The sequence below is a fragment of the Botryllus schlosseri genome, chromosome 2 (genome assembly GCF_051294905.1).
Source record: "Botryllus schlosseri isolate E-star chromosome 2, Bs_hap1, whole genome shotgun sequence".
Classification (NCBI taxonomy): Eukaryota; Metazoa; Chordata; class Ascidiacea; order Stolidobranchia; family Styelidae; genus Botryllus; species Botryllus schlosseri.
The window spans coordinates 19,374,829-19,400,901 of record NC_137237.1 but is presented as its reverse complement, the minus strand read 5'-3'; the positions used below and the strand labels follow the sequence as shown (position 1 = coordinate 19,400,901).

Sequence of the window (26,073 nt, the reverse complement as noted above, 5' to 3'; positions counted from 1 at the left end):
GATAATGACCCACAGAAACGGTATGAGTTATGAGTTAATGACGCTTGAAGGGTTCATGACGGTACTCGGAAACCTACCGGAATCCGATTAAAGGAGACCAAATAGCCTAAAATCATTTGGAAACGCCCGACTTCAATCGCCCAAATTCAACGTAGATACTAAATTCCCCATCCCAGCTCGGATCCAATCACTAATTCGCGAAACGACAGTACGATGGATATAATTAGTTTTTCGCGAAATCGATAACAGCAGTCGAAATGTCCTTCTAAGCCCACGCACATTATAACTACATTCGCATTACGCAGGCCGAAATCCAAAGGGACAACTCATTTTTCGTTGTGGCGTCACAACGCACACATCGATAATCACGATGATGAGCGATCGACAGCTGGCCTCCAGCCACACTGATATCTCCAATAGCAAAGGCACTCGGCCGGGAACAATGCTCTGATCGAGGGAAATGCAGTATTAACGTAGAATTAAGTCACTGCGAAAATATCTAATCCACTATCTCGCCTCGTATCGAAGGGCAGATCGGAGAAAAAAAAGATGTATGGTATCAAAGATATGGCTGAAGGCGTATCAAAAATGAGACGGCGATTATTATCCGCGCTTGCTAGAGGGCTCGGAATAAGAATTAGAAATTTTATCCGCAGGCGAGAGATGCCAAAGTATGTGAGCTAAATTACAATTATGCGGGCTGAATTTCAATTCAGAAATCTGCGGCATCGTTATTGCGAAGGACACGCCAATACAGTCGTCAAAATGTACATTCAACATTGTTTTACGGCCTGTCGTCAACAATAAAACGGCGCGGCTCATTCACTGTCAATACTCAATATACCCAAGGTAGAACACGCACACTCGCACAGCGATTCCAGCACTCGAAAATCTGAAGCGAGTATTAACGGTAAGTGATGATTTTTGCAAGAACTGAAATTGCACGCTCCTCGCCATTGTCACCAAGAGAATTATGATTTCGATACGATTTTCCACTGTGGAAGGCTGTAAACATCGATTGGTCTTATCGCAACAGAAAACATGCAGTGCAAAGTCACGTATGTTAGTCAGTGGAAATCGCACATCTGTGAAGTCGCGATCAAGATAAAGGCAAATAATAATAATAATATGTATTGTGATATGGAACTGGATGTATAAAAGGTACATATTTCGTCTTTCGGCATCATCCATACTGTTGTGACTTCATAATAATTGATAGTTATAATCGACTCGAAGCCCATATTCTAGCAACAGCGCGTATCGGATTGATCTTTCCAACAGGTCGCGCGTGACTAAAAGATCGCGTCACAATTGTAATCAGATATCGCGGACTTTAGAACGCATTTCGAAAGCAAACAGCTATTAACAGCGCGGGAAAACCAACGCAGTTGCTACGCGAAGACCATAATTTCAGATTTTTGGACGACGAGATTCCGCGTACGTGACGTCACAAGGGCAGCGTTGCGCATCCACCAAGACTCGCAGCCATACTTACAGATCGGCCTGCGCACACCGATACGAGAATATGCTATTGTACTCGGTGACTTTCACGCCACGCATGCGGAAGCACAACATAAGACTACGCCCATCGCACGCCCACACGCTCGGCTTAAAATAGCGCTGAACAACATTGCCGTTATAGTCATCGAACGCTTTTTACGGTCATACCGTTTGGCCAATCAACCATAGTCAATTCTATTTCCTTATAGGTACCAACGCGTTTCTAAATCACAGCGCGATCATCTCGCGACTAATAATTGCGAACTCGCATAATGATCACGCCACTGATCAATCCGAGAGAACTGATGACGAAAGCACCGGAAACGAATTCAATTATTAAAAAGCGCGTCCAGGATGACGCAAATATGAACTCTACGACCACAAACCTTAGCGGCGCTGCCTTGCTGCTGTCCCAGCTCGTCCACTGCTTCCTGTATGGCGGTCTCCAGCTGAACGCTCATTCTTTTCGACCTGGAAACCGGAGGTGGTCTGCTCAAGCGGAGGCAGAAGCAACGCCGAAATTTTCGACTCGATTAGCAATTTCTAAGGCATTCCAATACTACTTTTAGTATATATAATGAAAGGTCGTAAAGCCCCATGTAGCCTTAGTAAGTATCAGAAACAGGTGATTTTCGAAATTGCAAGACGTGTCTTCGCGAAGACGCAAAATGACCGACCAATCCGCTAATAGAGCAATTTTCGAAAACGTAATCTGCTACCATGATACCGGGCTATTAATACGATAATTTTACTCACAAATGCGATACAGTCAGTCGCAACTCTATTTTCAAAGGTCGAAGTATAAAAATTATGCGGTTTTGGTAGAAGTGGAAGTAATCTGAAAACTTAATACAAGTAGCCGAAATCTACATCAGTTCTCTGGAAAAGTAGAAGTTCGTACTCAGCTAGTAAAAATAACGTCATAAATTTATACTCAAGTGCCAGTAGAAATAGCGACTTCAAAGTAATTAAAAAAGCATTTCAGGACTAATCTTGCCTTAAAAACTAAAATCACAACCAAACGAGAAATCAGTGCAAATAGGCATAATCTGCTCGAGTACTCCGAAAAGGTACTTCGTATATCGCACGTCCTCTGCTTAAGACCAAGCGACCGGGCCCACGATAACGAAAGCGTCATACCGCGTCCTGCCTTTTCGCCGGCCGCTATGGTGATTCTCCAGACCTTCCGTCAAAGACAGCAGGTCGGCCGGGTTCATCTGCGTGAAAGTGTGGTCGCCGAACCACTTCACCCACACCCTCCCGTCCGGCAGCGGGGCCCTTTGCTGCACGCTGCGCACGTCCGAAGGCTTCACAACTTTTCCCGGCCACGACGGGAAGCCGCGCATCTGTCCCCAGATCAGGTCCCCGTTCTGCCGATCACAACGACCAGAAATATTCAGGGTATGCCGGCGACATAAAGCAATTGCACGCCCACGTACCTTGACGATGCGCGTTTGCTTTTGCGAAGAGCGATGAGACGAAGACGACCTAAAGCACAAGAAGTTGCAGGGCTCGGGTAGAATCAATTTTGCAAAATACGACGAATCAATTAATCGAGACACAGTGGTGCAAGGAGATGAGCGTGGCATCGCGTCCACAAATGATTTGAATTCGTTACGAATCGATTATTCGAATTTGGTGATACTTTAAAAATCTTCTACACCTTTTCCGCACCGTTTTAAAATACAATAACAAGAAACCACTATATACAGTATAAACTCAACAGGAAGCGTCAACTTATAGTAACCGGTGTATCGTTTATGCATTGACTGTTCGGTACTAACAATGAACGACATCACAAATAGCTTGAATAAAATCAAGCAGCGCGGATTACTTGACGTCACGTCGCAATTAAATCTTTATTGAGATTATACACGAGAAGCATATATTACATATATACAGTAACCGGTGTGTGCATCGACTGTTCCGTAATAACAGTAATGGCCAACTAAAACACGGCCCCCACCCATCACATTGGTCAGTTTTAGTCTGCCATTTAACAATTAATAACATGACAAATAATTTCAACAAATCGAGCATCAAAGTTTACAAGATATCCCATCGTAATCCAATCTTTAGATAGCAGTCTCTACGTATGTATATTTATCATCAATGATTCGGGCAGCATCGTTTCCGCGTCGCCCTAAGTTTTTTCTGCTCACACCTACGGCGGACGCGATAAATTACACGCGCGAGGTCGTGCAATTGGTCAGTAAACTCCTTTACGACCGCCATATATCAGACATGCGAGATAGCAAACGAAAACGAGTCTGCACAAAGTCCAAATGCCGCACTCGAAAAGGTTCATGTTCGCATCCGGCATTATTCCCGAGCAAAACAAGCATGTAACGCCCGCAGGCGCAGTGAAATCTAACGAATTTCAAGGACGGAATCAGAGCCATTACATTTTCTCGGCTAAAGGTGGGTGTCCGATTGAAAACTACTCTATTTCGTTTCGTATCATTCCCATCTTCTAACTGTATCGCGACCTTGTGGTGTTTTGAATCGATCAAAATAATTATAAACGAACGAATGAATTACACCGTTAGTACCGACTCGACGTCGCGTGTCAAAGGCCCAATACTCAAGTGTCGACTCATCCATTTCGACACAGGATATTCGAAGTACGAGCCAAGGTGCAGTCCGGCGTGGCTTTAGACACGCCGCGAACGCATGTAGCGCACAGTGCTGTATTTGCGCGGGTGAAATTAGACCGCCGACAAAAAAAAGAGTGAGCTTTTCCGATAGAGTTATTATTACGAACTCGACTATTGGAGAAAACCTCATCAACTCAAAGTCATAAGTGTACAAAGTAGATGGACTACATACACCACAGCAATGTTGACGTATCTGGTTACATCGCGTAATTGTTGATTTTTCCTTTTCGCGCGCAGATGACTCTCGATAAATGTACCAGTAAAAGTATACTTTAAGTGGGAAAGTTTGAGAAAGCGCACGGCCAAAACAGGACGTAATATACCCGGCTGTAGATCTTTTGGCGGCCTTTTCCGTGCACACCTCGACAGGCGCTGGTCTCTTGGCGGCCTGCGGAAAAGACGACAGAGGTCGGCTATCGGAAAAGTTGCAAAATTACAGTAACTGTTTGTTCGACTCCGTTAAGTCAACAAGCCAGCGCCTTTGCGCGGTAGCCGTAAAACGGCGTGTCGCGAGCAACATTCGTACCAACCTGTTTGTTCGCCGCGGTCCGCGACCTGCCACGCCTCCTTTCCGGTACCGGCTCTGCAAACGATGGGATGCCTGGGAATGAAATGGGCTAGTGACGAAGTCTGCTGATTGCGCGGCGTCTATTTTCGGCCGAAATTGTACGCATACTAGGGAATTCGGCACTTGGCGAATTTCGCATTTCAAGTCTAATAACTAGCGCCATTTAAAGTCATATTTTTTCTATGCGTCAATAAGTCGTGGAAGCAATTTTAACGCAAAACCGCATCCCTATGAGGTATATTAAGAAAGTTATGAAGTCATATTTTTTCGCTATAAAGTCATATCGTAGTATACTATAAATAAATAGTACCCATATAAGCGGCGAAGCAATTAAACACTAAGAAACTAAGGCAGTTACTCGTTGGGGTATATAGCTGGTTGAATACTGCTCAATATTACGCCAAGAGACTCCCACACGTGAACGAAATAGTCAATGCGTAGGAAGGTGAAGGAGTTATTGTAAAAAGCGTCAAAACTTCAGTCAACGATCCAAAGTCAACTAGTCAGTTAACAGAAATATGCCTCCACTGTAAAAATATTTCAAACTTGATACTCAAAATCGAAAGCTGTACGTACACCATCTAAGAGGCCCATGCTGATCTAGATGCCCTTGATTTCGGAAAAGACCCGCTTGAGCTAAAAAATTACATCAAGAAGCGATTTGACAAAAACGATGTGAAACAAATTATGGAGCTACAAAGACAAGACATCTCACCAGCGCTTAATGCAAAACTGCAGAAGTGATCACCCACACCAACGTCTGTGGAACGCTTATTTTCCTTATAGAAGTCATTTTACGTCCAAATCGCAACTTCAAAGACTCTAACATTCCACAGTACATGAAACTGTACTACAACGGTGGGTTAAAATAAAAATGGATGTGTATTACAGTTATGTTGCGTATGTTTTACTCTTTAGTTCCGTGAGTGACGTTTTTCGCATGTAAACATACACGATTATCACTAAAGTCGTATTTTCCAATAAATAAAGTCATATTATTGATTTTTCAAGGTCATATTAAAATGGCTCTACTGATAACTATTATTATCTCGAAATCCGCGCATCAATATTATCTTAATAAATTCGAAATTCGGGTTTCACTGAATATGAGCGGGTATCGTGATATGCACCACTTGGCGAATTTGGCTTTACAAACAGTCATTATTATGAAAGCGATGTATCAATATTGCATTAATTATTTCGAAACGGATGTTTCACTGAATACGAGAGTAAATTATGAAATACGGCATGTATGTATTAATGTATTAGAGGTACAGTTTAGGGTGGGTGCAGGTTCGGATTAGGGTTCACCAAGTGCCCAATTTACTCGAACCGCCATCGCCTAGTAATGCGTGGCATAACCTTGAGGACTGCTTGTGCGGAAACCGTCCCGCGTGACTGCAGATACCGACGCGTATTGATTCATACGCGTCTATCCGAAGTCCTGCAAAATCCCACGATTTTCCCTAGTCCGGGAGCCTTCGAACGGCCAGGCGGATTACATCGCAATCCAAATGAACGGGCACGAGCGGAATGGAATAACGCCTGGCTAATCCCGATAAGCAAATGCGCAAGGAATCGCGAATCGTGCTAATCCACTTTTCAATCCCGTGACGCGTTTCAAGAACGCAGTGTAAAATGTCTCCGTGTTTCTATTCCTGTCAAAACTCGCGCCCTCGTTATCATAAAGTACAAGCGCCCTAACCGCAACAATTTGAGCGCTGGTGCGATATCTTGAACGGGGTGAGAATTTCCCGCACCGCTGAGACAAGCAGAGCTGGTCAAGTATTCATGGTTGGTTTTCCTGCAGAATTTACGACGTCAATACAAGTACGACTCCAATACAAGTAGAATTAGTCTGAAATCGTAACCATGCACCTGAGTCAGTAGTGCAAGCAGCCAAAATCTGCATCGAAAAAATTGAAATACTTCGTTTACGAGCCCGGTGCCAAGCCTGTCACATGAAATATCCGATTCCTGACATTTCCATGTCATGTAGGGAATTCGCAACAAGTTCAATATACTTAGAATTGTAGTGGCACGCACTAGCTTTTCCGTTATGCAAATCTCGCGAGTCATGGCAAAGACGAGAGCTTAATCTCTCGAGACGGTTTCGTAACGAAAACGATGTCACGGCACGGACACACGCAAACTGCAGTCACGCTAGCGCTCTGCATTGATCTCGTTCGGATAGGTATGCCAAGATATACGAACTTGAATGTTTCATTAAACAAGCGGCTTTTGTAAGCATTAAATATCCGTAAAAACCAAATACACAGTCGTGTTTGCTGTACTTGCACAATGCACATACGCACTGTGTATCTACACAGCTACAGTAGCTTTTAACATGAAACTTCAGATCTTGTACGTAGGATAGTGCATAAATCTACAGTCATATACACAGTATACAGTAAATACACGGCTGCAGATCTTGGCGATTCAGATTTTGAAAACGTACCAAGGATACATGCCGTATTACACAGTGAACCGGGCTGTCATTGAAATTGTTTGCATAAAGCATACAATTTACAAACGGCGTCTTGCACGGCACACCCGCCGATACGTGGATGCGAAATTAATTAGAGGCATAGGTCATTCCAACAAAACACGCTACCCGAATTTTCAAATTTTTTGTTATTTATTTTTATATAATAAATAGAAACTTCCTTCTCCTGTAGCAATGCGGCTACTGCTTGGAATTGAACCAAATTTAGTGTGTAGGCTTAAATTAGGTACCGTAACCTAACAATGTTATCAAGTAGCCAGTACGATTTGAGAAAAAAAGTCATTTTTTAAGACCCCTATTGTTTAACCGATCAGAAATCGCCATTTGTGCTTATAATTAGGGCTGAATGGAGTATCACGGTATTCTTAATGATTCCAGCTGAGTAGTAAGATACGATTTTTTTGCGCTGATCGCCACTGAATGTTACTTTACCAACGAGAATTGCAGTTTCGATGCCATTTTCCAATGCGGAAGCTTAGGGACCTTGATTGACCGTATCGCAACATGCGAAACGTGTAGTACAAAGCCACGAACTTCACTGGAAACAACACATTGCCGGAGTCATGATCATCCAACAACATTGTCACAGAATGCGCAATGAAATCGGTGGGATATGGTCGGAAAAAATACCAAGGCATCTTTAACGTGATGGATGACAGGCATGATATATTTTGTGGTGGCGTGAAAGGTACATACTTGGAACTTAGACATGTTATATTCTGCATAATACTAGAGTCAGAATCGAATCACTCAGGTACAAGACCACCCGAGACCCCTACTTATAATCGAGTGGCAACTATGTCTAGTTTGACCACCGCCGGCCGGTACATGCACGTCAGACGGGCAAGTTTGCATTGTGTCGGTTGCTCGGCACTTCTTACCCAAGTGATCGTGATTCTGGGGCGGAGATCATAAAGTTGGATTATCGATAAAGACGATTATCGTGTTCATCAGAATTTAGCAACCCAGGATTAAGGAAAACGGTTGATCGCAGCACATAAATTTAGTTTTGATCTCATGATTTAACAAACCGTAACAAACTATAGAATAGTTAACATTCCTACGCGCAAATATTTCCGATAACGGCCGTGACAATATTCTATATTCCGTTTCTTTGCTGCATATTACTGATTACGCACGACTTACACTTCGCGATGATGGTAATTCTACCTGCTGTAGTCGCAGTATCTTTATCAGCAGCCTGCCGTTTCATTCAACAAATTCACAACTGAGAGCCAAAACTGCGTTTTCGCATTATGATGCAATAGATAACAACGCCTAATTGAAAACTCGGGACCCGTCGAGTAATCATACGCGCAACCTTATCCGGCTTCATGCATCGCGATCAGCAGTTTTTAATCACATGATTAGCATTCTCCCGGATCAGTTAACTTTATGATCTCCGCCCCTAGACTACTTCCCCTTTGCACTTTTCAGTTTCTCGGGCAAAAACAAGCCTAGAATATAACACTTGCTTTTTTACTTATCCCGAATTCGCTACTTTTACTTTCAGTCAAGTACATATTCAAACTAAACAGCGACTGGTACAAAATCATCGGCACCATCTACCGAACCTTTCACAGAAGTCGAAACCTCGCCCAACGAAGCCGGCCCTTCCTTAGCCTGTTCGGAATCAGCGACACTGGCCTCCTCTTGCGATCCTTTCACGCTGGACGACACGATCGGCACCTGTAGGCCTTGATGGGAAGCTTCAACCGCGGTTGAATTTTTCCCGGTAGAAACGCAATGAGATTCGGAAACAGCGCGCGAAGAATCGGCGTGTACCGACGACTTGACGTCCGTCGCCGCTTGCGACAGACTTTGGACGATGGTGGACCTGCGCAAACCATCGTAAACCGCGCGTGTATGTAATTACGACAGTCGGTCACTTACAGTTTGGACACTACGCTTGTGATTGTGTTACTGGTCGAAACACAAGACGCCGTCGGCAGAGTGCTGGTGGTCGCAGGCACTGGCAAAAAGCAGATAGAGATAAATTGTCAGAACAATGACCCGTGACAAATGCGGGTAGAATGTGATTCACGTCTAAAACGGGCGCTGAATGGCCAAGAGTGACAAGTCAGGTAATACAATAAATGCGTGAGGCTTTAAGTTGTGACAGAACCGCTCACAAAGGAATCGGTAGAGGTATTCAGAGGTCAATTAATCATCATACTGTAGAGGGAAACTCATTAATTCCTCGAACCTAAAGTTGGCTCATGCTCCGGGCGAACATGTGAGCTTTCAAAAGGATGGCAACAAAGAATCGGCTATTATGCTTACGTGAGTGAACCCGAATTACCGGAACACATCCCTATTACCAAAACGAACAAAAAGCTTTGTTCCGAATCAGCAGACGGACCCCACTACGGTTATTCCGAACAAACTGACATAAGTTCAACACATTTCACGGGTAGAAGTGCATTTTTTCCAGAACGCGAGAACAAGGGAGTACTTCATTCGTCCCGCACACATTGCAAACTTTGACCCGACTCCTCCCTATGATGTCGCATCTACAAACATCGAGAGCGACATCTCTCTGCAATCGATTGCAATTACACATTAGGGCTGTTCAAAAATAATTTTTTTCCCGGATTCCAGCCATTCACTGATTAAATTGTCAGGTTACCCCAAAAAACGCTGCACACCAAATTTGGTTCAATTCTAACAAGTATAGGACTACGCAGATCCAACTAAAATTTTTAATTTAGTATGGAAAATTAAAAACATTTCAAATTTTTCTGCCAACCCCATGAAATTGTTGAGCTATCTTAAAAGACGTTGCAAAACAAATTTGAGTCAATTCCGACCAGTAAAAACGGAGTTATGCGAGTTTTACGATGATAATCCTCGGATAATCCGCGATTTATTAACGAAAAATTCACATAACTCCGCTTCTACTGGTCGGAATTGACTCAAATTTGTTTTGCAACGTCTTTGAAGATAGCTCAACAATTTCATGGGGTTGGCAGAAAAATTTGAATTTTTTTTTTTAATTTTCCATATTAAATTGAAAATTTTAATTGGATCTGCGGAGTCCTATACTTGTTAGAATTGAACCAAATTTGGTGTGCAGCGTTTTTTAGGGTAACCTGACAATTTAATCAGTGAATGGCTGGAATCCGAAAAAAATTTATTTTTGAACAGCCCTATTACACATCCGTGTCTCCGGTAGGTCTGAGCTAGGGATGTGGGAGCCCCTGAAATGGTCTGGTTGGTGTGAGCTTGAAGCTTTTTGAAAGGTTCTGTGTCAACACAAACCTATGGCGTCACATGACTAGGACTGCATTTAAAACAAAAATTAATCTAAAACAAACATGTTTATCACAAGGCCCTTGTCTGAAACATGTTTTTTATCGTTTTTTCAAAGTCATGGCGTCACGAATATTCAACTGTGACGGCATGGTGGATTGACATGGACAATTGAAATTATAGGATAAATGTAGCTGCTTTGACGAGATATCTTCGTACTATAGCTGTTGAACCAACTATTTTGAGGGCTCCAAACATCCCATATCGCATACGTCGGCTATATCGGGTGGTAATCGTCCGTAGGATCATACACCATGATTTTTGGAAAGTATTTACACAACTATGGCATAATTATACAACTTAAAAAAACAATTTTATTATTTTAAAAAGGGGTTTGTTTAAAACACTGTTTAAAAGATGTTTTATATAAAGTGTTTTAAACGACCATTTGTTTTAAATGCAACCCTACACGTGACGTCATATTGCTAATTCCAACCCTACATTTCCGTTAAGTCACGTATCAATGTACTAAGTCACGTATTAATGTACTACACGACACCTAGCGACGACTCAGGCCACAATATGCCGCAATACTCAGGTACACGGTGACTTGTGACATCATCAAATGCATGAATTGGAACAATCAAATGCTACAATAATTTCAAAAATTCAATATCTTACGTCGCTTTACCAACAATTTTGACGAGGACTTGCAAGGGAATATCGGCTTACCCCTTAACGGTCTAGCTTGGCTCTACCGTACAATGTATTCTTAAGGCAACTGGCTATTGCTGTATTGATATTGATCAGTGTGCGCAACCGGTTTCAATACTTGCTACAGATATTCCCCAATAATGAGATATACAGTAGCCAACACCATAATCGGACAGATCCCGTACACCTGCTGGATTTATTTTGCATTGGACGACGACTCATTCTTTATATCAATTTCATTGATGTCAAATATTTATTGGTTGAATAAGCACAATTCGCTGACTACCTACATGTAGTATATTTCGTCCTTGATATTGTGTGATTGAGGGCCAAGCTTACAGCAGAAAGTCACTGAATATCCACAAACGGAGAGTCGAATATTTCGAGCAAATTTTCAAACAAAGCAAATGATAATTTTGAAATTGGCAAGGTGCATGCCCGTTTAGTGCTGAATTTCGTTTCCTGCTTCCAGCACCATGCAGAGAGTGGTTCAAAGTTGAAATGCAAAGAATTTCAACCAAAGATGATATAATGAGGTGCACAATAGTATTACATGAAAAGGGTTCACAGTGCAGAACCTGCCAAGGTTCGTTTCGGAATGCGAACCTCCAAATTTCGGAGGTTCAAACTATATCTAGTCTGGGCAATGCAGTCAATGGGTAACCATAACCACTAACCACACTACAATGACACTTCAGCCAGCAAACGAGACCGTCTTCGGCGTAACTGTGTGGTACGGTAATGTTAAGGCGATATTGTTAGACTCTAGATAATGATTGTTTACACCATGAAGCCTTCTGAATATGCAAGCAGGTGGCCCCTGCATTATTCAACCAAGTAGTTTCTCACGGTTTTTAAATCGGAAATATCTCCGCCAATGTATTCTAAACGTAGTCCACTACAAAGCAGTTTACGAGTTTACGAGCTGCATCACCAGTTCAAATCAACTACCCACTATGTAGCACAGGCCCACTGCGCGGTCAGCATAATAGTTTTCTAATCCATCCCTCTGCATCCCCAATAGGGTCTATTTTCCTAGTTATCTAGCAGGCAAGCGACTCGTACTAACGCAAGTCTACAATGCATGGTCATAAGCCACATGAAACGACTCAGATGCTTTACAGACCTTGCATTCGCCACTTAACCAGAGCCGAATTTTCAGAGGTGGTCAAAGTAATCAGCCGTGCTACTCAAGCAGAAGTAGCAATTTCAGTCAAAACCATTTGAAGTGGAAATAGAAAATAAACGGTCTGCAAAGTAATTATGCAAGTATTTCGAAAAAGAAGATTAGGTCGAGGGTTGCTGGCTCTTTGTAGTCAATCGGAGGTGGCAAAATGTATCTTTGCGAGTTGGGCAGAATTACTAAAGATACAACAAATAAGTAGCGTTGAGACCCCAGGATTGGTCCCAATGAAATCCCGGGATTTGTGAACAGCATCTACCAAGGCTTATGTAGCGCCATATCTCTTATTTCGGTAATAAAGCAGTGTCACGACATCGGCTGATTGTCTAGAACAGTGGCCTCAAACACGCGGCCAGCGAGAACTGTTTTTGTGGCCCGCCTCGGCGTTTGACTTTTTAGGCATTCGACAATATTAAACTCGAAAATTTCAGATTTCGGATTTGGGAACTTAAAATTTTACTCTAAAACCACTCCAAAAACCTGAATCGCTATCACACATCAAACGTCCGCTAGCAGCTAAATTATAATGCGACAGCTTTTACGATGACACGATGCATTTTTCATCTCGCATGGTTTCTAACTGTCTATATAACTCCTTATGTCGCCAAATTATGCCAAGCACAACAATATTTTTAAAAAATATTGAAAAATATGACTTTTTCGTGGCAACCGTGAATATTACAATAGTGAATTACATTTTCACAATGTGTATGGAATGCCAATCTGCAAGGTCCGTCAAAAATGGCGTACTTGGAAATACATATGATACCTCTATTTGATGCTGCTGCCCGCCGCGTCATCAGAAACTACGAAATTGGCCCGCGAGCAAATTTGAGTTTGGGACCCCTGATCTAAACGATGATACTCTTATGTTTTTGCGTCAATTCAATATCACAAGGACCAAATGTTGTTTGTGTAACTTGTATGTGTATTTTACTACTTTTCTAATCCCGGGGAATCCCAGGATTGAGGAGCAAAAATCCCGGGAAATCCCGATCTCGGGATTTCAAATTTGATCCCGAAGTCCCAACCTTACAAATAAGTAAATCTGACAAAAATATATTCAGTTAACATGATACAGGGGCAATTTCAAGTGGTTCAAGCGACATTTTCACCCATAAAAATGATGCGAGCTCACCCCAAAAATGACTTTCTACTTTTCAAATTCAACATTGAATAAGGTAGCTTTGCCTAAAAAAACTGGTCAAACAGTAGTGGAAGTAGTTTAAAACATGAGTAAGCGCTTGAACAAGTAGCGCAAGTACGTAAAATCTACTTGAGTACTTCGAAGAAGCAAAAGTACTTCCTTACTCAACGCCTCTCCGAATTTTACATCATTAATTTTGCTCGACTACTCAGAGATTGCCACTGTCACAAACAAACTCCACCAATAGGGCCAATTAACCCTCTTGTCGCTGCATACCTGGATTGTGTCCCGTTGTCGGCAACCCCGTCAGAGCCAACGCTCCGTTCATGATCATCGTCGTTATTTGTAGATTCTGACTCGGATTCAACTGCTATCGTTAGAGAGAACGTGAAAATATTAAATGTAGGCAACCATAGAAGAAACAGAGCCACGTAACATACCGGAATTAAGTTTGCAATCAATCCCGATATCACTTCCGCTTGATTTGCGTCGGCGTTGGACAGCACCGTGGTCAAATTGGCGATATCGGAAGGTGGCGTCACAGGCCTGGCTAGCAGGCTCAAAATCGCGTTGTAATTGGACAATTGCTCGATAACCTTCGACGTCAGTTCCGGCGAAATCGGCACGTTTGCAACAGGCACGGGCACATCGTTAAGGGAAGACGACTGGGGCACATTGCTGTCAGCTATTGCATCTGTAGCTCTTGTGTCTGTGGCAGCGTCCGATTGCACGGCGCTGTCCGCATTATCGATGCGCTTTGCTATGGAAACAACTTCATCTTGCTCATCCTTATTTTGCATTGTCTCATCAAAATTTCCATCTTTGTCCGAAAGATATTCATTGACAGGGTCATGCTTAGTTTGTGAGGTTGGATCCAAACCGCTGGACGCAGCGATAAGAGTTGCCTGTTCCGCGAAGTCTTCAACGTTGTTTTCTGTCACAGAAAGCATTTCCTCATCTTTTGCAGGTGTTGGTTCATCGGAATCAGCAGTGGTTTTATCATTCGTGTCTGAATTTTCCGTTGCCATCGTCGTATCCTCCTCGTTGACATTCTGCTGCTTTAGTTCGAGGGGACTGCTATCGACGTCTGACTTCATATCGTCATTTTGCGGTGGATCAACTGTATCCAAACTAATGTTGACGTCACGTTGGGTGCCGTCCGTAGTTTTATGGGAATCTTCTTCTGGCAATGAATCTTTGCATACAGAGTCTTGTTCGCTAGAATTATTGGAGTTTTCGATAGATTCGTTGCTCGGTTCTGTAATTTGTTGAGTCAACGGCGAAACCGCGCTAGATACACACGGCAATATATCTTCCGGTTCTTCCGAAATCGTAGTCGCCACAGGCGAACACTCGTCTTGTAAATGCTGAACTTGTTCGATATCCAACGCTCGGATAGCATTTGAACTATCGGATTCATTCCGACTTCCATTCGAGACACACTGCTCGATGTTCAAGTCTCTCTCTTTCACTTCATCCATTATTATTGGTTCCAAAGACAGTGATTCGTCAACGGAACTCATACTTGCTAACAAACAGGATTTCTCACCGTCGCCGATTGAATACGGCTCATTATCTCCTTCTGGATAATGCGTGGAAGTATCATCAGCCACTTCACTAAAAGACTGATCGACTGCAGCATCCTGAACTGGGCTGGTGGGAACATGAACGCTGTTTTCCTCGCTTTGTTTCAGCGCCTCGTCATTCGAAGTTGGAATAATCTCGTCACTTGAAAAATTGTCTTCACAGTCCATACCTTGTGAGAATTGGGAGACGTCTGCTAGTTGCGCTTGCGGACAGAATTCTGTGGGCCTGCTTTTGATACCCGCGTCTGAAACAATTTGCGAATCAGTACCGTCCGAACGAGTTGATAACGAATCTGCACAAGTCGTATCGTTCTCCTCCGGAGATTTTGCTGGCTCGACCCTGGGTATTTCCACAGGTGTTGCAAACGCCGACACCTTTTCGAGAAGTGCATCGATCACTTCCCTCACAGTGATACAATCTGCCTCGCCTTCACAAGGCACCAATGACGCAGCCGAAACATCGTTGATGCATTCGGCAGACTCCAAACTAGACTCGATTTCATCAGGCAGACGGACATTGTCAGCAGCAGTGCCTTCGTCACACACTTCCATTGCATCGTCGATAACCGACAAGGCAAGGAGTTCGGGACTTTGACGTGGCATTTGTACCGGAGATGCCTCCGCTCGGGCAAGAATATCGTTGATTTCATCGTGGCAAGGCACAGATAAAATCTTCGATACAGAGCAGGCGTCTGTGGCATCTGATTTTCTGGTAAGAGTCGGCGCTACCATAGGTTCCATGGAAACAAGCGGTATCGACACATGCGTCAGCTTATCGTCATTTAACACGGTCTCGTCAGATTTTAAACCGGCAGAACTCGGGATAGTCGCCCGACAAGGATCAGATAAAGACCGTCGCCTAACCTGAGACTGTACAGTGTCGGGTTCTACAAAACCCTGCTCACTAATCCTCCGCCTGCTCAACTCGATCGTCGATAGCTCAGGAGGACTAAAAAGAGCACCTGACGACGACACCAGAGACGTCACGCCTTGAGCGCCTGTGGGAAGACTAGTGGAGAAACGCTTCGAAAATAAACACGTGCCGTAGCAATCAGACGACACTGTTGTTGACGTAGAAAACTTCATCGCGGTGGACTCTGGTGGACTGGGCGCTGTCGTTGAAGTCTCCGTTAACGCAGTGGACTCTGGCTTGCTGGTATGCTCGGACAATGTAGTGCTGGTACACACAGTGGACGAAGGCGGGCTGGTGAAAAGCACCGTTGAGCTGGCGACTGGATGTGCGTCCGACGAAAAAGAGGCCGACTTTGTATGAGCCACACTGACAGTGAAGGAAACAGTTGAAGCCGATGGGACATCTGCGATTACAGCGTCGAGAGACTTTGCAAACAAGACACTGGTGGAACTTACCGCACAGTTCTGCGCGGGCACGGACCTAGCCGGGCGTTGCGGACGATGCAACAATGGCCCGTCGATCGTCGAATGAGGAACACAGACAGTAAACGATACGGCGTCGCTTTCAGTGGATGCGGATCGGGTATCTGCGATTACTTTGGCTACGCCGCCAGTATAGAGTGACCTTGGTAACGTAACATTGCTGGAGCTCACAGAACAATTTTGCGCGGGCACAGACTGTGCCGTGCTTTGCGGATGGTTTGACGAGGGCCTGCCTTGGGGCCGTATCCCGACCGACGTAGCGTTGGCGGTAAAATCAAAATCGGGAAACACATCTGGCTCCGGGCTTTCGGGGTCGTCGAAAAAACAAGTGGGCGACAGCACCGGCAGGGGTGGGGTAGTCACGTCTCTTTCTGAACACACGGGTCGGGTCATTTCCGGCAGCTCCGTCACGAAATCGAATTCTTCTTGGCCAGCACGGTCGAACTGCGTGGACGATGGGGGGATTCCGACCAGGTCACTTTGAGAAGACACAGGTATGGAAGTCGTGACTGTAGACGGCAGCACTAGATTCGGGGCTGCCGCGGTGTATAAAGATTGGGGCACTGTATCTGGGGCAGCGAGACGTATACCGGATGCATGCCCGCCAATCGTCTCATCCCCTAACTCAAGCCCTGACGACGGCATCATCCCCGACAGATCATGCGGGTCGAAAATTTCCGGAAATTCCGTTTTCATATCGGCGGTATTCCCCGCGGGCTTCGATTTTACGTCGGTGCTTTTGGGCTTGCGCTTTCTGGCACGCTTCGGTTTTGGCGCTCCCAATCGCGGCCGTGGCACTATGGCGCGTGTCAGTGTCTGCGAGTACTGCCCCGAAGTCATGGACGCGTTGTACCGCCACTGCTGTTGCGACAGCTGCTGCCGCGTGATGTTGCAGCTTTCTTTCCTTGTCACCTGCGGGAACGGCTGGTTTTGTGGGAATGGGTAAGCAGTCGGTGCATTTGGCCGGGCGGCTGTATGGGGCAGGCGGCCGCGAGGACAATGATAAGGCGGAGACGGGCGCATCAAATCAGGACACGGCGAGTCGGCATTTTTTTGTTGGTATACTAGTCTAGGCCGATTTGGATATCCGGAAATTTGAGTGGGAACACCAAACGATGGGTGTGCCGGATGAAATTGCCCGTGCCGCAGCGGTATCTCCGCTTGCATATTCGGCTGCACGGCCCGGTTATGATAACGCAACTGCTGACCGCGTGCGTAGTTTTGCTGGTACGGCGTTCGCAAGATTTTAGAACCGTTGCCAGGATCGTTCTGCGGGAAACGCATAAATGTCGGCGCGTGTGACTGGAATCGCGTCGGCGAAAAAGGAGCCATAGGCCTGGGCTGTGGCGAAAAACTACAATTATTACCAGGAATCGAAGCAGAATACTGGCTGTTATTTGCGGCATTATTCCCCCACTGAGGCACAACAGGACTCGGACTTAAATCGCACCCCGGAGTAGCACAGTTACTGGAACGACTCAAAGGTCTCGATATTTCGGATGGGTTAAGCGCTGGTCGCTGACCCTGCCACAGCGCCCCTGGACTTGGAGCGGGTGTTCCGACACTGCTGGATCTGCTTTGCGACCTGTTGCTAAACGGAGAGGGATTGTTGGCCCCGGGACTGCTCAAAGGCACCATCATTCCGGCGTTGTTGGGCTGGAAATTGTAAGGCGACGCGGGGTTGAGCATGGGCGGCGAGCCTAACGACATTGCTTGCGGTAGGGCTGGCCTGTTGGGACGATTCATGGCGAACGAGTTTCCGTGAGCCGGGTTGAAACCCTGCGACGGGTTGTGAATGGCGGTGCTTTCGTCAGGAAACACTTGTCTTTGTGGCACTGAAAATTCATAGACACGGTTAAGATTTATGTAGAGGTGGTGATAACAGATTCAACGTATTTTCGCATTTCTTGGGGGTAATGAGACCAAATTTATTCAGTACCTTCAGGCAGCCATAAGATTCACAGTCGGGTCCTCCAGTATATTTATAATTATTTCTAGCCATACTTTTGATGTCCTACTAAGAAACCTGCGTCAAGTACTAATGATTTACACCAGTGGTTCCCAACGTGGGCGATATTGCTCCCTTGTGGGCGATTTGGAGAAATAAGGGGGCGGAAATGTTGCGACGTCTACTGAGATATATTTAATTAACATGGCCAAAAAATGCACGTGAAGGCGGCTTATTCTGATTATGATGGGAAAAAAATTTCAGCTCAACGGAAGTAGACGCGGAAACCATTTTTCCAAGCACCTACCACCTCGGAAGAATGGCCTTTTTTAGTAAATTCACCAGCGATCAGAGTTAAGTGAGTGAATTTCCCGTTTATCTGCTCTCTTTTTCGGATCCGTAAATAGCGGGGGCGAAAATTTGTTTCAAGATTGATAGGGGGGGGGGGGGGCGATGAGTCGAAATAGGTTGGGAACCACTGATTTACACAGACCACATATCGACAGTTTTCAATTACCTGCTCCGCCCGTATGCCCCGAACTCCGTGGCCAATTTTGCTCTGAGAAACTAGCAGGCCTGTCAAACTTTTGGTTGTTTGAAACCATCCCGCTATAGTGTGGAAGAGGGCTCTGAAAATACATGGTCGCAATGACGATATACAAAATGCCGGTTGTGACAAAACACCTTTATAAACAATCAACTACAACTACAGGGAAAATCAAGTTTCAGTAACAAGGTCTGTATGTAAAGAAAATGAACGGAATTGTAGCTACAAAATGTAGTCGTCATTCCACAAATGTTTTAGGTTTGAAGAAGTCGGAGTTCACAACTAATTTTATCTCGGCTCCCCATTGGACAGATAGATATCACTATAGCTCCTATAGAGAGCAGTGTTATGTGACTCGAGTCATGACTTGACCGATATTCACATGTGCATATGTATATAAATCTGTGCATCAATTCAAACGACTCCTATTTGGTGACTGGAAATCGACTCAAAATAAGCAAATTTATGAGTAGGCATTTAAAAAATTTGCGCGACTTGACTCGTGGCTGGACTTGAAAGATGTTAAAATGACCCGACTCAACTCGAGTTGCAAACTGCATCGACTTCCTAGTTGAAGGAAGGACTTAATTCGCATACTGTTGGGAGTCACAGTTGCAGCCAAAACTCACAAAATTTAAACTTAGATGGAGCGACAACAGTGACGCATAGTTACAATTTTGAGTCGTAGAAGAATCGACGGTGAAATCATATGAATACTTCTGCTGCTCCCCGATCTCTGGATTGAAATCAAAATGAACGTCAAATACTTTTGATTTGCAAGACATTTGCAAGATTTTTAACGCAAAGTAAGATGTATAAGTGAGTGGAAGTAAAAACACTTACCGGTACAGACCACATACATATACAGAGTTTTAAATAGGAGTTGAATTAGATGTCAACACATAAAACGCTGCGCAAACTTTCTCACATATGTTCAAGTCTAACAACAGGTCAACATCAAGGCTAGGTTTTTATCAATACCAGGAATGAGTCTAACTAACAAAAAGTCAAGAAGTAATGTCAACTCTATTATAATAAGAATTACTAAGTAAACTGATCGAGTAACACCAAGGAAGTCAGATCTGACCATTCCAATTGAAGATGTTATGAAAAAGAAAACATGGCACCAGGAGAAATGCGAGTGATTGGCCAATCCTATAACAAGAATACGAAGCCTTTACCTGAGAGTATGGCTGAGATTTCATTTGCGATTGCATATTCGTGTGCGGTGTATACGACGGTACACCCTGATAAGGATGATTGGTTTGGCCGGGCCTAGCGAAATTCTCCGTTCGCTGCATATGCATGCCAAATCTGGAATACAAAAACTTGATCATATTCAGGAGCGGTCAATGATGAAGTGATTCTAATTCCACTTCATTAGACCACCTCTGGTCATGTTCCGTTTGTTTCTAGACTAGGGTTGCCATACGTCCGGAAGTTCCCGCACATGTCCGGAATTTCACTGTTCGAACTAGCGTCCCGGAGGAATTTCAAAAATATGCCAAATGTCTGGAATTTTGAAGAGTTGACTTGGGCTCATAATTTTTTCGTAAATCAGCATAAAAACAATATTGTTTGGGTATATTTATGCTGATGCATGATATTTTTCTTCGCGCTGCCCACGATTTACTGTCTCATTTATTGCTTTTAATATTGAGACTTCCACCCTCGCAAAACCGCAATAAAATATAAATAAAAACAACCTTCATTTACTGGAATAAGCCTAATTGTAATCGCAATTATAGGAGAACGGTACATTCCTTGAGATCGTTGAGGCCGTTTAAATGCTTTATTCAAAGATAGTGGTTCCAAACGGGGGTTGTTTGCTTTTATTCTGGGGTTTGCGAACGTAATATGTTGAACGTAATAAGCTTCCGTGAGTAAGTCTGGGCAAAAGTGCTGACTTCTTTTAGTAATCACGTCGTCAAATTTTGATCTGGGCCACGGAACATTTTCGAATTGGAGATGGAGTCGCGACCATAAAAGGTTAGAAACCACTGAATGTGGGGTGTTTATAAAGCTCCGTGGTGCGCACTGGCATAAGGCTGATAAAAAATCCTATCGGTAGGACATGAACATGACATAACGATGTTCAATTACGCTCCATGTATTTTCGAACTCATTATGCTCCACCAGCTCTACCGCTAACTCTGATCACGTGGGCAGAGAGTAGTATCTCTATAGTAATATATAGAACAACCAATATTATTGACAGAATTCATTCAGATAATTTAACGACTAGATGCGTATAGCAAGCACCCCCCCTCCCCAGAAGTTGCGCCGATTACCCTATAGTGTGGGCTCAAAATCTTTGTTTATTCGGGTGGGAAGGGGCTGAAACATGTGCTTTCGGTCCCGGTCAATGTTCCCTCTAATTCTTCACGAGTCTGCGCAAATACGCCAACTCACTGCGCAGGCCCTTGGACAACGGTGCGCAACCAGCCCCCCCCATAGGGTGATAAACCCAACTTCTGGGGGGCTTCGCCCCCCAGACCCCCCTCAGGCTGCACGCTTTTCACCGCTACTAATCATCTATATCTGGTATTCGTTTAGTAGCAGTTTCGCCTTAACGCGCGAAGATTTTCTATAATTCATGATCAAATCGGTCAATTTCATCGGGAATTGCATATATTGCTATCAATTTTAATCCTGTCTCTGCTCACGTAATCACAGTTACAGGTAAAGCTGATCGAGTGAGATGTGTTGGAAAAGGTAGGACCCCTAAATATAATTAAACATCTTCGGGCGTACCCGTTGGTATAATGACTTCCTTGCATCATGCTATTTCGTGACCTCCTATCTGCTATGCCAAAAGATATTGAAATCTGGACATAAGTCACTTTGATTCCACTGCGACGATATGGTCACATACTATGGATTACTAGAAGACAGACATACACGCACGACAACGAACTTGAAATCAATACATGCGATCGATGTACGCCTATCGTGTTAAAACACTGATGTGACGTCATAATACCGGCAATGCACTCATTACTATTAGGACATAAAGTCAGATACAATGATACGAATATTCAAGTCTGATTAAAGCAAGAACAAGATCAGCGTATGACCTTATCGACAGAAGATACGCGTTCAAACGAATCGAATAAAATCACAAATTTGTGCTGCTGAAAAGCTGATCTAATGCAACGCCCTACAGTGGATATAGTTGCTGCACTTCCCGATCAACGTTTGCAAAGGGATGGATTTTTTCAACAATATTGGTGCTTCTACTTGCATATTCTGCATATTATCCTAGCATATATCACCATACGTGATCAGATTCGCCTGATGGAAGTGATGACTTCGAAAATTCGCGGCATGTAATTGTACAGTGAATCTTGAACAATATTCATGACACGCGGAGAAGACTATTCGTTAGATTCTCGCAGTTAACTTCTAGCTGACCCATTGTTATTTATAATTTTGTTAAACCATGTTATTTCGCCATTCCCACAAAGGATTGCGTTATTGATATGGTATCAGTATCGCTCACGCGTACGATACCATAGTAAAAGAAAAATCTCTTTCGTGAGTCGCACACGATTGCAAATTTTCATTGCTTCGCGGAGCGCAATAGTTGCCTTTTCGGGCCGCACTTGTAGGCCTACCTGAGTTTCAGACTTCAGCAATAGCACTATTTACCCCTGGCAATGTTCCCTCTCATTTCTCTCGAGTCAGAGCGCCTGCGCGGTGCCTTGGACAAGAGTGCGCAACGATTAAAAAAAAAGTCATCACTTCGGATTTTTTGTGCGCAGCCTAGATTTTCTGTGCGCAGAGACCGTTTCAGCACTGCGCATTTGCGCACGTGCGCAGCTTAGAGGGAACATTGGTCCCGGTTACACAACACATACTCCTGAACCGGATCGTGACCACCTCTGGCCTATGAGCAAAGCTTTACTAGTGTGACGTCATAACTCATTTTAAAATCCCTTAGTGGGCGCTAAAGAGTGTCCCAAATTTGGGTTGCAGAAATATGGTAACCCTACTCTAAACCCAAAACCTACCTGGAACTGTCCTTGTGTCCAAAATTTGGCATTCGCATATTCGCTCGGCCCGGATCGAAACCTGTAAAAGACAAGATCTTGTTAGCCCCGATATGGCCAACGTTTCAGACAGGAACAAGTTTCAGTGTGAAACACGATGGTGAAAAGCCATAAGATGAATTATATTTTCCATTTAACTTTGTACAATGTACAATGTACATGTACATATTTGGTGGGTCATAGTTTAACAAACCGTTCTTTTTTATGACTAGGTGACGACATCCTTGACGAGAACCCTATAATTTCGCTTGCAGTGAAGGGTTCAGACAGACAGACTTCACAGGGGAACGAATTATAATGTTCATTAATCAGTATCATCAGATTGAGCCAAGACCGATTCGAAACAGAGGGATGGTAGTTGATAGGGCTGGGCACAATGATTTGGACCTAGTATCAATTGTGATAATTCGCGACGAGTATCAATAGACAATTTTTCCGAGTACTGAAATTATACATCCCTTTCCGCTATACTTTCGATACTGTTTGGAAAACCCATTAATTTATTGCATCACGGCCTCCATATCCAAATGATGTAGTGCAAAGCCACACACGTTAGTGGAAATGAAAATTCTCTGAAGCCATGATCAACCCACAGCGTCGTCACAAAATGCAATGAAATAGGTATCGTAAAAAACTGCCAAAATATCTTCACGTGGCGTTGAGCTGGCATTGCATTACCCGTGGTGGCATAAAAGTTACATAGCCATTAAACGCGATTTCTACGTAAGGATTGCAAGCACACACACCTTCCTTTTTAGAGGGCTTGGTAGGCGAGACAATACCCGATATGAGAGAAAATGGAAGCTGCGTTCCGGGTGATTTCTTCGACTCTGTAATGGGATGGAAACGAGTAAATCGCCAACGTTTCGCGACAAGCCGTTATTCAGTCCGCATTACCTGGACTGAAGCAGAGCTCATTGTCGCTTTCCGCATCATTCACGGAGGACGCGTTGTCGGCTTTGATCCACTGCAGTTTCGACTTTACGAGTCCGTTAGTGGACTTGGTCACAGACGTCTGAATTCAAATTATGTTTCAAATAATGTTGAGTGAAATACCCAGATAAACCTTTCCTACTACAATATTATAAAAAATATCAGGCTTATTGAACGGCGGAAAAGGTACACAATGTGAAGGTGGCAGTGAGCCAACACCGGACGGAGCAATCTTTTAAAGCCAACTTATGTCCAATACACGTTTATGGCCGTTCCAGGGACGAGGGAATTATTTTTCGGCTGCTATGTCATGAAACTGTTGCCTGACCGATAACAGAGTGTTGTCACAATATCCAAGTCAAAATCCTCAAGAAAACACTCATTTTTCGAAATTATAAACACTCATCTGTTCAATAATTTTCAGAGCTTTCATAAAACCACGTTAAGGCGATGTGTTCAGCGGAGTGAACGATATGTCAAGAAAACAAATTTTGGCCACAAGCTGGAGGTTAAGCGTCCTCTGCCCAAGACCATTCACATTATATAGTTTCAAATTAATGGGACTTTTATCAAAGCTATATGCAAAAGATGTTTACCAAAAAAAGTATATTGGCTTGGAGTGAACTCAAGTGAATAAACTATCATGATTCCATCATTTTTTTTCTTTTTACACTGCTTCTACTCAACATTGCAGAATACAGTAAAAAACATAGATATCATTTTCTCTGAACTTTCCGAATTCTTTTATTAGAAATTAGTTAACTGTGAATACTTGAATACTAAAATCAAATATATATTGGTATCCTGATCTCTTTTGAGAAATATCCCCATGTAACTTCATTTGATCCCTAGGTAATACGTCCAGCTCTATAAATAGCCTAACACCTTGTATATCATATTAAACGACTCTGAAAATATCACAAAAAGATATACCTCGAAAAGTAGAGACTTGAGTGGCGATATGATGGATGTGTTTGCAGACGAATTGGAATCTGTGATAGGCAAAGGAGAACGGCTTGCTGATTGGAGCTGGAGCATAATTATTATTTGAAAATCAACTCACTCGACGTTGTCAGCGATAACTTCAAATTCTTCCCTGCACTTTTTCTTTTCACAGACGTCCCTACGAATGGTTTAATAACAAAAATATGTTTCAGAACAACGAAATCGCACAATAAAAAAACGCCACATACCGTCGCTGTAGAATGAAAGTTAGCTTTATGTCCCATTCTCAAATTTTGAGATCCATTTTTCAAATTTCAAGAAGAAGACGAAATTTTCACTTTTATCGGCCATATTTTGCCCATGGTCATGCTTGTCACATTGTTTCAAAGTTAACCATGGCCAATATATGGCCAAAAAAACGAGAACTTCATGAAACCTAATTCTCTCACTACGTGTAAAATGGACATAAGCTACTTTGATCCCACAGCGACGATATACATTAGCGCAGCGGTTTACAAACTATTTTGAAGTGTATTTGATGTAGTTTTATGGTGCTGCGGTATGTCGTATTTTTGTAACATAAAAATACCCGGATGACAGTTCATGTGGTTTTCCAACTACTTTATATGAACTGAGGAACTGGAATCAAGGAATTATACTACATGCATGGACAGTAGGGTTGTTCAAAAAAAACTTTTCTCCAAATCTCACTCGCCTAGTGACTAAATCGTCAGGTTGTCCAAGGAAACGATGCACACCAAATTTGACTCAATTCCAACCAGTAAAGGCCGTGCAATCTTGAATTGAAATTTTTAATTTATTAATAAAAATTAAAAAAAAAAAATCTCAAATTTTTCTGTCAACCCCATGAAATTGTTGAGCTGTCTTCAAAGACGATGCAAAACAAATTTGAGCGAATTCCGACAAAACCCAACAAAATCGCGCATCTCTGGCCGCAACTAGGCGCTTGAAGACGTGCGGCGTTTGCCGGTTCATGACTAAATGTGAGCATTTACGAGTTTCTTTCAATCATACCTTAAAAGAAACGAGATTTTCAGGTAATATCTGTATCGTATTCGGACATCTCCCACTCACCGCAAATCTCTATTTATTATTAAACTATAATAATTCGTAAATATT

The 26,073-nt window shown here is 43.4% G+C and overlaps 1 protein-coding gene across 2 annotated transcripts in view; it reads right to left on the bottom strand.

Annotated features, from left to right (window-relative positions):
* The window catches only part of LOC145434023 (uncharacterized), a 29,598-nt gene that overhangs the window by 2,177 nt on the left and 1,348 nt on the right, over positions 1 to 26,073 (bottom strand). Inside the window, exons 6-21 of one of the 2 annotated variants that reach the window (XM_080311298.1) lie at positions 25,052 to 25,111; positions 24,922 to 24,980; positions 23,953 to 24,070; positions 23,802 to 23,885; positions 23,017 to 23,077; positions 20,185 to 20,317; positions 18,974 to 19,085; positions 13,968 to 18,343; positions 13,804 to 13,897; positions 9,125 to 9,203; positions 8,806 to 9,068; positions 4,688 to 4,758; positions 4,481 to 4,545; positions 2,940 to 2,988; positions 2,641 to 2,870; positions 1,887 to 1,971 (exon numbers count right to left, since the gene is read on the bottom strand). In XM_080311298.1, coding sequence (XP_080167424.1) covers positions 1,887 to 1,971; positions 2,641 to 2,870; positions 2,940 to 2,988; positions 4,481 to 4,545; positions 4,688 to 4,758; positions 8,806 to 9,068; positions 9,125 to 9,203; positions 13,804 to 13,897; positions 13,968 to 18,343; positions 18,974 to 19,085; positions 20,185 to 20,317; positions 23,017 to 23,077; positions 23,802 to 23,885; positions 23,953 to 24,070; positions 24,922 to 24,980; positions 25,052 to 25,111 — 5,939 coding nt within the window. The remainder of the gene's footprint in view (positions 1 to 1,886; positions 1,972 to 2,640; positions 2,871 to 2,939; positions 2,989 to 4,480; positions 4,546 to 4,687; positions 4,759 to 8,805; positions 9,069 to 9,124; positions 9,204 to 13,803; positions 13,898 to 13,967; positions 18,344 to 18,973; positions 19,086 to 20,184; positions 20,318 to 23,016; positions 23,078 to 23,801; positions 23,886 to 23,952; positions 24,071 to 24,921; positions 24,981 to 25,051; positions 25,112 to 26,073) is intronic. The other variant, XM_080311299.1, reaches the window with a different exon arrangement.